At 45.7% G+C, this 13,725-nt stretch overlaps 1 protein-coding gene across 4 annotated transcripts in view; it reads right to left on the minus strand.

The window, feature by feature from the left end:
• The window catches only part of HTR4 (5-hydroxytryptamine receptor 4), a 241,880-nt gene that overhangs the window by 88,637 nt on the left and 139,518 nt on the right, over positions 1-13,725 (minus strand). For all 4 annotated transcript variants that reach the window (XR_012656299.1, XM_032794387.2, XM_032794386.2 and 1 more), the window contains exon 6: positions 10,696-11,261. Coding sequence is in view for 3 of the 4 variants with exons in the window: in XM_032794387.2 (XP_032650278.1) it covers positions 10,696-11,261 (566 nt within the window). In the remaining variant the exon portion in view is untranslated. The remainder of the gene's footprint in view (positions 1-10,695; positions 11,262-13,725) is intronic.

A 13,725-nucleotide genomic window follows, 5' to 3' on the forward strand; every position in this document is an offset into this window, starting at 1 on the left:
AAAACAATAATCGACCCATGTCTATCTTACCTACAGGCTTATCATTTCCTGATGGTAAGCTAGGTAGGCCTAACATCTTCAGACACCCTGGGGAGTCCTTGTGTTTCAGCCTGGTTCCCCTGAACAATTCCCTCTCTCCCAAAAGAGAGACCCTTTTTAAACAGCTACAGTTCTTTTGTTCTTCTGTATTTGTGGGCTCTGGACTTTCTGGTCCAATTCAGTCCTGTAGGCTCATCAGAGACTGAGCCAATGGTCTGGCACTGTCCCATAACAACTCTCAAGTGTTTCCTGAGGGGTGTCTTATCTTCTGCCATTCTTTTTCTGCTGGTATTTTCTTATAACTAAAGCTACAATTTAGTCACGGAGGTCATGGAATCCGTGACTTCTGTGACCTCTGTGTCTTCAGCCTGCAGTGGTCAGGAGCTGCAGGGTCCTCTGCCTCCAGCGGGGTCAGGGAGCTAAAGGGTACCCCCACTGCCTCTGGTGGCCCCCAGAGCTCCAAGTCACTGCAGGTGGCAAGATAATCCGCAGCTCTCAGCCACCACAGGTGACAGGGTCACCCCCAAGCCCACAGCCACCACAGGTGGCAGGGAACCCTGCAGCTCCCAGCCATGGTGGGGGAACCCCCACAGCTCCCGGCCCTCTGCTGATGGGGTTACCCCGCCGCTTCTGGCTGACATGGGAGGTGGCAGCACCCAACAGCTCCCAGCCCCCATGGGCAGCGGGGGACCCTCAGAGCTGCAGGTGGCAGGGGTACTCCGCTGCCCCTAGCTTCTGCAGGTGACTCCTAACCCCTGCACAGCTGCCCCGCTTCAGGCCGCGTGGAGACCGGCAGGTCCTCATTTTGTCAGATATATTTTTTGTAAAAGTTAGGGACAGGTCACGGCTTCCGTGAATTTTTCTTTTTTGCCCCTGACCTGTCCATGACTTTTACTAAAAAATATCCATGACAAAATCTTAGCCTTACTTATAACCCCGTGTAATACAAACTCAACGTATTCATACAGTAAACATCCCATTAACCAGGTCAATATACAGTATTCCTAAATTAAATACAGCTCCAAATCAGTCATACTCCCCTCTCGCTCCCTTTGCTCTTCCCTCCTGACTGCCTCTTTTGTACCCTTCTCCCTTCCTCAATTCATGCCCTTTATGCTTGGGTAAAGTCTTCCTCTTATGCCCAAGCAACCCCTCTCAACTTCTTGAACCAGACATCTTCCACAAAACCTTTCAACAATGACCCCAGTTAGGTTCTTACATCACCTCAAATTCATACAGGGACCCAATGTGCTGTAGGTGTCAATATCGCTGAGGCTGTCTGTCCCCTATAGTCTAAGGATCGGCTTCTCCGGCTTTGCAGTGCCAAGCATGATATAAGTTCTTGGTAAATATTGCAGGCTGGGGGCACAGCCAGAAACATCAGAACATATATAAGCATGGACAGACCAGTACTAGAGTACACCTGATGTGCAGGGTAGTGCTATACCCACAAAATGTATCGGCAAAGAAGACCTCATTGAGTACTAACCCAAGTGTAGATTGGTTCCGACCAAAGCTCAACTGCTCAGAAAGGACTTGGTGATTGGGGGGAGGGGAGGACTATGCAGAATGCTAGTGACACTCTAAGCAGAGGAATCCTTCTTCAAAAATATTTGTGTGAGGAATGGGGAAGGTGGATTGGGCATTCAGAGGGCACTGAGAAGGTGAGGTGTCCAGGCACCATTGAATAGGCATGGTGAAGGTATGATACCAGCTATTTGATGCTCCAGAGCAGCAACGCCATGCAGGTGAAACTTTATCTCGCAACACCAGCTGGTATCTCCATGATCACCAGAGCATAAACAGCAGAAGAGGACTGGTGCGCTGGGCTTCCCACTCCACAATACTCACACATCAGCTGCTCTGGACTGGTTGGATCTGAATTCTGCTGAGACAGCCAGATTCCTTTCACCTGACTTCATTCTTTCACACAATTCTCTATTGCTTTGTCTGTCTCTTTAAATCACTCACCCTTTACATCATTCATGTCTTGGGTGTAATTTTAATTACTGTTTGGAGAGAGAAAGATCTGCTCTCCTGGGAATTAATTTATTGCCAAAAACTACTGACCAAGTCCCATCTTATTGCAGTGAGGACTAATTCTCTTTCGGTAACTCTTCATATCTCAGGGTATGTCTACACTACCTGCCGGATTGGCGGGTAGCGATCGATCTATCGGGGATCGATTTATAGCATGTAGTGTAGACGTGATAAATCGATCCCCGATTGGTCTCCCATTGACTGCTGAACTCCAACTCGGCGAAAGGCAGAAGCAAAGTTGACGGGGGAGCTGCGGTGCACCGCGAGGACGCAAAGTAAGTAATTTTAATTCAATCTAAGATACGTCGACTTCAGCTATGCTATTCTCGTAGCTGAAGTTGCATATCTTAGATTGATCCCCTTCCCCCCACCCCAGTGTAGATCAGGCCACAGATACTTCTCCTGGCAATCAATCCCTGGAGAACCACAGAGGGTACACTCAAGGTCTATCCACTTTAATGGGGTGTAATTTGGTTTGCATAGCATGCAAGGGAGGGAAAGTTTGTAGCTAATGGCACAGAGGGAGACTTCTCGGTTGGATGTAAGACATAATGCTATCGATGGGCCATTGATCTGTGGAGATGCAATCAGGTGCTGAGGGGGTTAAGGGCCTTGTGAGATTGAAGCCATCTTAAGGGCACGACTATTGTCAAAAATCACATCTGAAAAGAAGCAAATTAGTTCCCTTCCACAGCACCAGCATCTTGAGATTTATTTATTCTAACCAGCAATCAGCCTGTACAATTTGTACAATCTTGCTGCTTCCTCTCCATTGCGATGCAAAACTCACTTGGAGGTGGCAGAGACAGCCCTAACAGCAATGGTCTTCATGCAGAAGGATTTACAAGGAAGGCCTCAGAATGGTTGCCTGACTCTGAAAAGAAACCCCAAGAGGAGGAAGGAGCAGAGAGTAATATTTCTTCCCCTGAGGGAGGGAAATGGTGGCCTGCTGATTTAAAAGTACTTACCATGCAGGTGTTTTATTTATTAGTTTCCGTAGTGTTCTATTGCATAGTCATATAATTCTCAAATGTGTCAGCCCCTTCTCTCCATGTGTGCAATAGCCTGTTGCACAGTCTCCCATCCACCACTGCCAAGGCAGACAAAAGGACAGGAGAAAAAAAGTGCTATTATCCCAATTTTACAGATGGGGAATTGAGACAGAGAGACTAAGGCCATGTCTACACTACAGGCATTACAGATACAGACTACAGTGACGGAAGTGGGTTTTCCATTGTTGTAAGAGCTTCACTTCCCCGAGTGACAGTAGCTAGATCAACGGAAGCATTCTTCCATCAGCCTAGCTGCATCGAAACTGTCTTTTAGGTCAGCAGAGCTCCGGTACTCAGGGGTGTGGATTATTCACACCCCTAAGCACTATAGCTATGTCAACCTAAATTGTAAGTGTGGACTAGACTGAAGGGACTTGCCCAGGGTCACCTGGGAAGTCTGAGCGATACACCTGTATCAAGAGAAGAACAGACCCACTGTGTTCATCCAGCACAAACATGGGTGACTGCTGGGAGAAGGAGACATCCAAAGGAATGTATCTGCCTGGATACAGATACCTGGTTAATACCCTTTGCATGCAAGCTTCTATATCACGCGACAGTGACTGTCTTCCCAACACATTCCAAACAGACCTTTCAGAGGGATGGAAATACCATTTCATACAACAGTTCTCCCTTTCTTTTATGGAAATTGCAACCTTTTCCTCCCAGCAACCAGGCTGGAATTATTTTTACACCTACTGAGTTCTAAGCCATATAATTGCTAAACTTTAAAAACCTGGACACCTGAGAAACTGGTGACAACAGATCAACTGTCCAAACAGCAGAAAGAAAGCACTGGATCAAGATGGCTTCAGCTTTACAGAAGCAATTACCTGTGGCCTCTTGGGGGGCGGGGTGGCAACTGATAAGGCTACAGCACAGCGCTAGGCATTAACTTCTGCATGGAATTCAAAGTTTTATACAGCCTTGCTGTTCTGAGAGTGGAGCAAGGGGTAGGTGGGTTATTTATTTTGTATATATAAGGACCAATGATTCATCATTTTCAGAGCCTGTATTTTCTCCTTCTCCCATTGCTCTTGTTAGAGGAAAAACATGACTTTGGATGGCTTAGAGAAATAAGATCAGCAGCAGGTGAGGAGACTTCTCCCCGATGGAAAGAGAACAGACATATTATTTGGTCTGCTTTTCTGCAAGAAAACAGATGGATTTATCACTTTATCCCATCTGAGCTCACCAGAGTACAAACCTTTCTATACGCTCTATGTCCAAACAGTGCCCAAGACAGAGAAGGATGATGCAGCTAAAGCACAGAACTGAGAAACAGGAGATCTAGATTCTGTCCCTAGTTCCCCCATTAACTCACATGGTGACCTTGGACAAATGTATCCTCCAGCCTGTGTCTGTTTCCTGCCTGTCATGAGAATGCTAACCTCACAGTGTGGGTCTGAGAATTCATACCTTCACCAACCTGCCGTGAGACCTTCTGACAGAGGTAGCTGTAAAGTGGATACATAAAGCATTAAAAGATCATGTATGAAAACTATTCCCACAAGTCCTCCTGAACACTCACAGCATCAGAGGTGACTTTAGGACCTTCACATCCACTGAATGTATGCGAGGGGTGCGGCAGTTCTCCTTTTGCCCATTTTCCGCTCTCTCTCTCCCTTTCCACAACACAGAAGATAGCAGAGCCCCCACTGGAATTCAGAGCAGGATGCAGGAGTACCAAGGAATCTAAAGCCCTCCAAGGTTGAGAGGTGAGGGTTTCAAAGGCAGCTAAAGGGTTGATTTCAATGGGAGTCACATAGCAAAATTTCCAGATAGCTTTGAAAATCTCAACCAAGTTTCCTATGGATTATGGCAGCTATCTCTGAAGAAGCAACGGAGGAGTCTGGATAACCCATCTGTAGCAGGGTGCTGGTGCAAAAGCACCTAATTACCCCCTGCTCAGCCAGCCCCAATCAGGAGAAATAGATTGGGGCTGGGAAGAAGTCTGGTGCCTGGCTTTTAGAACTGGCTGCACCTGAGGGCCTGAGAGTTCATGGACTATAAAGGCTGGCTGGCAGCCAGAAGAAGGGGGAATGGCCAGGGGAAGGTTAGTCTCCAGGCTGAGACTCTGTGTAGGAGAGGAGATTGTAAGGCCTGCAAGCTCTGTATATACTGTATCACTGGTGGTTGGAGAACATGTGTAAATAAAGCAATGGGTGCTGCAGAACTAGAAGCCTTTCTGAGCTTTATTGGGGCAGCCAGTGGGGCCCAGGAAGAGGGGCAGGCAGAGGACCTTGTTACACCATCCAGAACATGAGAATGAGAAAAGATGACTTTAATGAGAGGAAACAGACATGGGTGCACCTTGGTCCCTCCTGTTCTCTGCCTGTGCCACGTAGCAGTCTCATCCCCTGTGGGCTGTAGCACTTTGGTCTTATTTCATTTGTTGGGTTTAGTGTGTGGGTGCTGGGTGGCAGAGCCGGTGCTAGCCATAAGCAGACTAAGTCATTGTTTAGGACCCTGAGAAGCTCCAGGGGGCGCCCTATTTGCTTTTTATGATAAGAACTTGCCTATTTTAGTATTGTGGTATTGGCGGGGGGGGAATATTCTTGCCTAGGGCCCCCAATGATCTAGCACCGCCACTGCTGGGCGGTGTTGCTGGCCTGTGACATACAGGAGGTCAGACTAGATCAGTGACTATCAACCTTTCCAGACTACTGTCCCCCTTTCAGGAGTCTGATTTGTCTTATGTACCCCAAGTTTCACCTCACTTAAAATGATTTGCTTACAAAAATCAGACATAAAAATACAAAAATGTGTCACAGCACACTGTTACTGAACAATGGTTTACTGTCTCATTTTTACCATATAATTATAAAATCAATTAGAATGTAAATATTGTACTTACATTTCAGTGTACAGTCTATAGAGCAGTATAAACAAGTCATTGTCTGAAATTTTAGTTTGTACTGACTTTGCTAGTGCTTTTTATGTAGCCTGTTGTAAAATTAGGCAAATATCTAGATGAGCTGATGTACCCCCTGAAGACCTCTATGTACCCCTGGTTGAGAACCATTGGACTACATGATCTGGTGGTCCCTTCAAGCCTTAAACTCTATGACTAAACCTAAAATCACTGCAATCATGAAAAATTACCTCTCTGACTCACAAAGCACTTTCAGAGTCACATTTTAAAAAAAGAAGCTTTCACCACAAGCCTTAATGATTGAGAATGAACTTCAAACAAATTGCAGTTTAGTGACAACACAGTCATCCAGCTCTCTAACAACAATTTTTCAGAAACATTGTCCCCATAGTATGTTCGGTCCTGTGCAGTTGATTAGACTTTCCCAACAGAGATACACTTATCAGCTCATTTTCATCAGCTCTCCTAACATAAAAGTGACCCCTCGAACACTTTTAGGGATTGTCAGCTCTGATCATTGCTCAGTTACATCTTCATCACAGCCACATTCTGCAAAATTCTGGAACTTGTTCTATGTGGAAATACCACTGATCCTAATTCTTTCAACAAATAATTTCTGAATCTGCAGTTTGCTAGAATTGTGAATTGCAAATATTACAATTAAATATATAATTGATGCTGTAACTTGAGTAGCTAACTCAGGTAAATGACATAAATTGTAAAGCACTAATACAATGTGAATTCCACATTGTAGAGATGACTGCAGACTTTATAATTCACAGTTTGCACGGACACTGTTTGAATTTTGCAACTGTATGTATAGTTCAAAATTAATGTAGGTGAAAATTGAGACATTAAAATAAAAATGCACTTTGGAGGAGTATTTGTTCTAGTAGAGCTCAAGTGCTCATATGTTCGCAAAAAGCAAATCCCAAAGGGTTGTAATATGATCAAATAAAAATGCACCTTCAAAGCTGAATGAATATCTGTACAGAATTGTACTCCCTCTGCACACACAGTTCTAGTTTCAGAGTAGCAGCCATGTTAGTCTGTATCAGCAAAACGAATGAGGAGTACTTCTGGCACCTTAGAGACAGTTCTAGTTGTGATTGCAACTTGTTTCCATCTAATAGCTATTCAGTAGTATGTTTGGGGGTGGGGGGGGGGACTTAGTGGTCTCATTCAAAGTCCCAGTGGACAGAGGACCTTGGCACTGATTGGCAGAGAGATGAAGAACTGAATGAGCGCTATGGAAACTGATGTCTGCTGGCACTCCAAGTGCTGATTTGTGATTAAGGCACATGGTCAGAGTGGCATGCACTGTCTCTGCCTGGGTTATGCCTAGGCCCTGGAGAAATTCAGTCTTCTAGGACTACGATGCTATTATCTTTCATGAGAACACACACACAAAAGGCAATAAAATCTGTCTCCAATTGTGTCAGTTTGTATTTGGTGAGGGAAACGTTACAGTGTTTTTAGCACACTCTGATCCTCAGAGTGGTTGTTTTTTTTTTCATTCCTAACATAAATGTGAAAAATCCTAAAATGGCTCTGTCAGAACATTTTGACACTTAATGTTTTCAGAAAAATAAAACACTGCATTCTTTGATGAGAAAACATTCTTAAAAGTCAGTTGCATCCCAGAACAATGTCTGTGTCTCATTTTAAACACAGACAATTGCACCCCTTGCATCTGGAACTTCCAGTCCTCCTTAGAAATTCATTAGATGCACAGTACTCAGCGAGAGTAAAATGGTTTGGATGGGGAAGGAACAATGTGACCCAATGAAAATTCTGAGCCAAGTGAGGGTTGAGGAATCTGATGTGTATGAGACACCCATTCCCATGAACATTGTCATTCACATCTGCTTTCCTACTGGGTTGAATAAATGAAATCCCTTTAACCAAACGCTGAAATTCCCTGAATTTTTGGAAGGACTCAGCAAAGGGTCTACTCTAACTTCTGCCATCACTGACTCTGGTAGAATGGAGAAAACAGCTGACATTCCCCTCTGCTGAGGGACCCGTAGAAGTTGTCAGAGCTCCATAAATAGGAGATGTTAGCCACACAAGGATCTTTGGCTCTCTATTCTCGCAATGTGTTGATTTAGCACGTACCCTGCACATCTTCTCCAATGGGGGTCCTATGAAGCCTGGGACATAACCTAGAACAGCCCCAATCCAGCAGAAAATTCCCTGGTAGGGCATCAATATTCACCTGCTGTGTGAAGAGCCCAGGGTTACCAGGCTGGTGAAGAGAGGTGTAAGTTAAGGCTTAGCAGAATGTAGCTCACTGAATTTATCCTCCTTCCTTGCTGATAACAATGTGCTTTGTGTTTAAAACAAAAGTGTTGACGGAATTTAACTAAGCTTTCAGGAAAGAATAGGTGCCCACAGATCATAAGTGGGCAGATTTCTGTTCTTAAACCCCAAACCTCTATCAGCATAAATGTATGCCATTGCCCACTCCCACCCTGTGGGAGATGACTGGTGCCTCCCTCCTCAGTGTAGAAAGCTGAGGAAACCAAGAGGTAATTGGCCTCTGAAGGACTAGTGTGCAAACCTGTGCAAGTGGTTCCAATATTTGCCATTCATTCACATACTGGGGGACTTACAAGAGGGCGAACACAGGGAAAGGCAGGATGCAGATAGAGAAGGTTGCAAACAGAAATAACCCTTCTGTGATCTCAGCTAAGATACGGAATCCCCTTTGTTATAACCCATTATCCTTCTCCAGCTGTAGTGTTTTCCCTTGTGATGATCTTGTGTACATTTCTAGCTCTGCAGGGATTGATTTTCACCATGTTCTCTTGCTGCAGGACACAGCTGGGTCCAAGAAGAGTTTGATGGTAAGAGACCATTGCGATGATTGACTGGGGTGCTCAGTGCTGGAGATAGGAAAATCACAGGCAACGCATCCCCTCCAATCATGATGAGCTTCCTTTACAGCTCCCTTTCCCCCAAACTCAAGTCATCATGCACTGAAGACCCTCTGGCTTCTATGCTTGGTAGTCAAGTGTCAGATCTCTGTACCCACTGACTAAAACTAGATGCAGGTCTCTCTCCCTTCCTCTTCAGACCACTGTGCCATCCTCAGAATCCTGCACCTTCTAAATGGCAGAGCCACTGGCTAGTCCCAGGAGTGACAGGTCTCATAAAACACTGAGCCTCACAACAGTGAAACACCATCCAGCACTACTGTAAGACCACAGTCTTTTCCCTCCCAATGACGTGTTTACAACATCCACTGCTATAGAGCCCCAGAAAAATGTCCGACTTGCTTATGGTGGACTGGAGAGGTTCTTCAAAATGAGCAATGCCAGAGACAGCCTGGCTGCTCTGTAAATCCTCCTTCAGCCTTTGGCTCATCCCTGAGAGCACTGCTATGATATAAATAACAGCTCACACAGCAGAGTGGCACAGAGCCAAGGCTCAGTTACAGAATGAGGGCACAAGGAGCTTAACCTCGGAAACCCAATTTTAATCAGCAGAAGGTATTTTTAAAAACCCTTGTCAGTGGCCTGAAAACCTGAAAAAAGGGCCTTCTTGAGTGCATGAGTTACTGTGCTGAGTCATTCCCCTCTCCCATCCATTATACCTCAGAAGCCCATTCCAAGAGGACATGGATGTTTACAATAAAAATATGTCTGAGACAAATACCCTGATGGAACCCAGTTTGGGGGAGTTCAGCTTCAGAACTGAGCCTCCTGGCTGTAGATAATAGTCACCTGGGCATTACACTCTGGGAATTAGAGCTGAGAGCTGTTCATTTACTATACGCCCCAATCAACACATCACTATGTTGTGGAGGTGCTGCTTACATCCCCATTCATCAGAGAATAAGAGGAGCTCACCCTGACATTCCAGGGAGCATTGATTTTCTCGTTCCCCCATATAATTCCACCACCCACTTCCCCAACCCTCTGACAGGGAGTCAAAAAGGGGTGTTTTTCACACAGCACTTTCACTTCCTTCAGAGAATCATCAGGTGCCTGATCTTCACCAGCCTACCTTATCCTGCTCCCAATCTCAAGTGCCCAGCAGGGCATGACACCTTATCTGCTCCAAGCTCTAAGTGCAGACAGATGTTCACAGGATCCATAGGCTTAGATCCACTGACTAAAATGGAGACATTATTAAAATACATTAGCTGGAGGCCATTCGCTGCCTGTGAACATGACAAAAAACACAGGGTAAACCATTACAATGACATGCCATAGAATTAAGGCCCCTGGCATTGGTTTAGAAAATGAAATGTCTGAGATTTTAGAGAAAGGAATGATAGAATATAGGATAGTGGCTCTTTGCTAACCAGAGAGAGGAATGACAGCATCTCAGTGGTGTTAATTTTGACCGATTGGGGTGAAACATTTAAACTGAGATGCCCTTTCAAAAATGTTCACATGCCTGTTGCACCTGCATAATCTCTTCTGTGCACACAGAAATCAAGGAATTGAACACAGTGGCAGGCATGCCATTACCTGCTCTGTGCCCACAAATACCAGGGCACAGGCACAAATCCAGATTTTTCAGGTGCTCTTATTGCACCTCCTTTGGAGATTTAACCCTTCCTATGCCCTAAGAGAAGAAGAAATCTGCCCTTCAGTAAAAGCCCACTGACAACAATGAACTGCTTTCAAAAGTACTCTTTGCTTTCGAAGTACTCTGCCGCTTCTGAGGAGCACTCACCTTAGCACATGCGTTGATCCATTGATAGTGGTGGTGGAACAGGGGACAGTTTGCCCCAAGATGGAAGGCCTTCGGTAGCGTTCGTCCCCACAGCACAGAATGATGAGGAAGGCACGTCTGAAAGACTTGTTCAGGAAGGCATACAGGAAGGGGTTCAACCCTGAATTGATGTAGCCCAACCACAGGAAAGCTGTCCACAGCTGCTCAGGTACAGTATAATTTATGAACGGGTCCACGACATTAGTGATAAAGAAAGGGGCCCAGCACAGACAGAAGCACCCCATGATGATACACAGGGTCTTGGCAGCTTTGGTCTCAGTCTTCATACGGTGAGTGCTATGCTGATAGGGGTGGTGTCTCCCCTCTGTGGGCGCCCCTGCACGCTGGAGGATCCGGATCTGGCGGGCGTGCTCCCTGGCGGTGATGTAGATCCGGTAGTAGGCCAGCACCATCAAGAGGAATGGAATGTAGAAAGCCACCACTGAGCAAGTGATGGCGTAGGGTTTGTTGACCAGGAATACGCAGTAGGTTGAGTTGGAAGCCTTGTTGAACTGTCTTTGTTGTATCTGAAAGAAGAAACAGAGACAAAGAACAAAAGAGGCTTATCACAGCTTCTCCGATGACAAGAATCACTGAGTGCTTTGGTCACTGTGCCAGCTCCTCCACCAGCTTCTGCTTCTGTCTATCTCTTCCTTCTCTCTCTCATCTCTCCACTGTCTTTTGTGTATGTCTCATCCATTTGCTCTCTCTCTCTTATTTTCTCTCTGGGTATGTCTACAAAGCCTGGGTCCGTGGGGCCTGGATTTGTGAGGTGTTTCCAAGCCTGCACTTGAGCATCCACACTGTGTTGTAAAAACTGGGTTTACAATGGCTGGACCTGGGTCTTCCAGCCTTGCTGATGTGTCCACTCTGCACTGCACAGACCTTTTCTGTGGAGCAGGGATTGGCATCTCTGACCTGACCCCCCCCCCCCCCACTCCCCCCAGCAAGGTCCTAGCACGCGCATTCTGAGGTTGCTGACCCGAGTCAGACTAATTTATGTGTGGACGAAAAGGGGGTTAGGCTCAAAACTGAGTCATAGTCCAGGATTAGTGTGTAGTGTAGACATACCCTGTGTGGTCATCCTCATAGAATTTGCTGCATTGTGGTTCTTAAGCCCTACTACTCTGTAGTTAGTGTCACAACTTCAAACACTTCAGAGATAATCTCAACATGGCTATCGAAAATTTACTCCCTCCCTAAAATAGAGACCAAGGAATGTAGATGGAAAAGAACAAACCCAGACAGGAAGTGGGGGGTGGGGGGAGATAAAGGAAGGTAACCCATTTACTCTCTGCTATTTACACATTATGCACCTCTATCTAGTTTTAAAGTTAAGATGTCCAAACTGCCCAGCCAAGCTTCATGCTGGGAACAAGAAAGGAACCTGAATGAAACGCACGCTCTCTATAAAACAGAGCAGATTGCAGCCAGTCTCTTCTTTCTACTATGGAAGTGTGTCCCATAGAGAGTTCCTGTCCATGTGCAGTGTTCCATCTTGAGCCAAACAGACTGTAAGTCATCTTGTGCTGGTCTACCACATTAAAGAGGAGGAGAGCTGCAGGCTGTATCATATAATTCAGAGGGCTGCATGTGGCCCAGGAGCTACAACATAGGCACCCACTGGTGAAAGAAAACCCATGAGAGAATGGAGGAAAGTGAAGTATGTGAGTTTGCGGGGAAAGGAAATCCTCTGGGAGAACATTCCTGCTACAGAACAGTAGCAGCATCAACTCCCTTGATCACGTAATGCCTGTCACTAGGTGTCTGTGTGAAAAGTACCTCTGCCTCTCATTTTCTCTCCTGCACTGATTTTGACAAGACAGTGTGTGAATAACCCCTTCTTGTTCTTTAAAGCTGTGGTCAGTGTCACATTTGTTTAAAGATGGCGACAAGGGAGCTATGATGTGTTGTCATACAGTCATGTCTGAGCCTCTTGGAAACTGTTAACCTCTTCCCCCCTGCCAGGTGTACTGCCCAGAGTGCACCCAATAAACTGCATGGAGGATCAATTTAAAGACAATAACGAGGAGTGGTGGGGACTGTGCTCTGGTATGTAAAGGGTCGATGGCAGAGAAATAAAAGCGAAGACTTTTCTGAAAGGACACAAGCAGAGACGTCGATGGAAAAAATCAATAGGAGAAGAAATGATTCCTTTAATCATCCTTAAATGATCCCCAAGCCCAGCTGGAGGAATCTTTGCGCTTATCACCCAGTCAATTCACCTGACAGATTGCCCTTGGGTATCCAAAGGGAGCCCACAAGTATTAAAATCTTCTTTCAGGGTTTCCAATTTTGACTGCTCTGAGATTCACATACAAGGCACTAATCCCAGACCCTCTTTAAGTGACTCATTTTTACTCTATTGTTTTTTGTTATCATTAATTCCATTATCTACGTGCTGGTAGGATAGAGAGTGACTTATGGCTTTTATGCCCCATGCCCCACAACAGAGGTTCTGAAAATAAAGCCAAAGGGAGTGGTATAAAAACCGACTACCAACTAGATGACCCACCTGGTGGGGAAGGTTTCCCTCTACCCCATCAGTGCGACACTGAAAATGGAGTGTTGGTGGAATGAGTGAAAAAAGGCAAGAGAAGCAGCACCCTTCTTGGTGGCTCACTTGCCAGAGCTTGTGCCTTCAAGCCATCCAAGGATCTCAGTTCAATTCCCAGCTGTCCAGGCATGTTTGGCCTGCACAGGAGATAGACCCCACTATTGGGCTAAGCACATGTGCAGCACTGGTGAGTTAACTCTCGTCTAAACTTCTGACCGAGAGCTGTCGCTGTCACTGTCTCTGTGACATGCTCCTTAGGGGTCTAATCCTGAAAGGCCTAGCGCACCTTCACATCCCATGGAAATCAGCGGTGAAGACGCAGCTCAGCACCTCTTAGGATCAGGCCCACGATTTCTAAATACAAATGTCTCCTTCCCTAGATTTCAGGGAAATCCTGCCATTCTTACTCAGGCAGATCTCCCACTGGATCTAAA

This window comes from Chelonoidis abingdonii, chromosome 7 (assembly GCF_003597395.2).
Source record: "Chelonoidis abingdonii isolate Lonesome George chromosome 7, CheloAbing_2.0, whole genome shotgun sequence".
Taxonomy (NCBI): domain Eukaryota; kingdom Metazoa; phylum Chordata; order Testudines; family Testudinidae; genus Chelonoidis; species Chelonoidis abingdonii.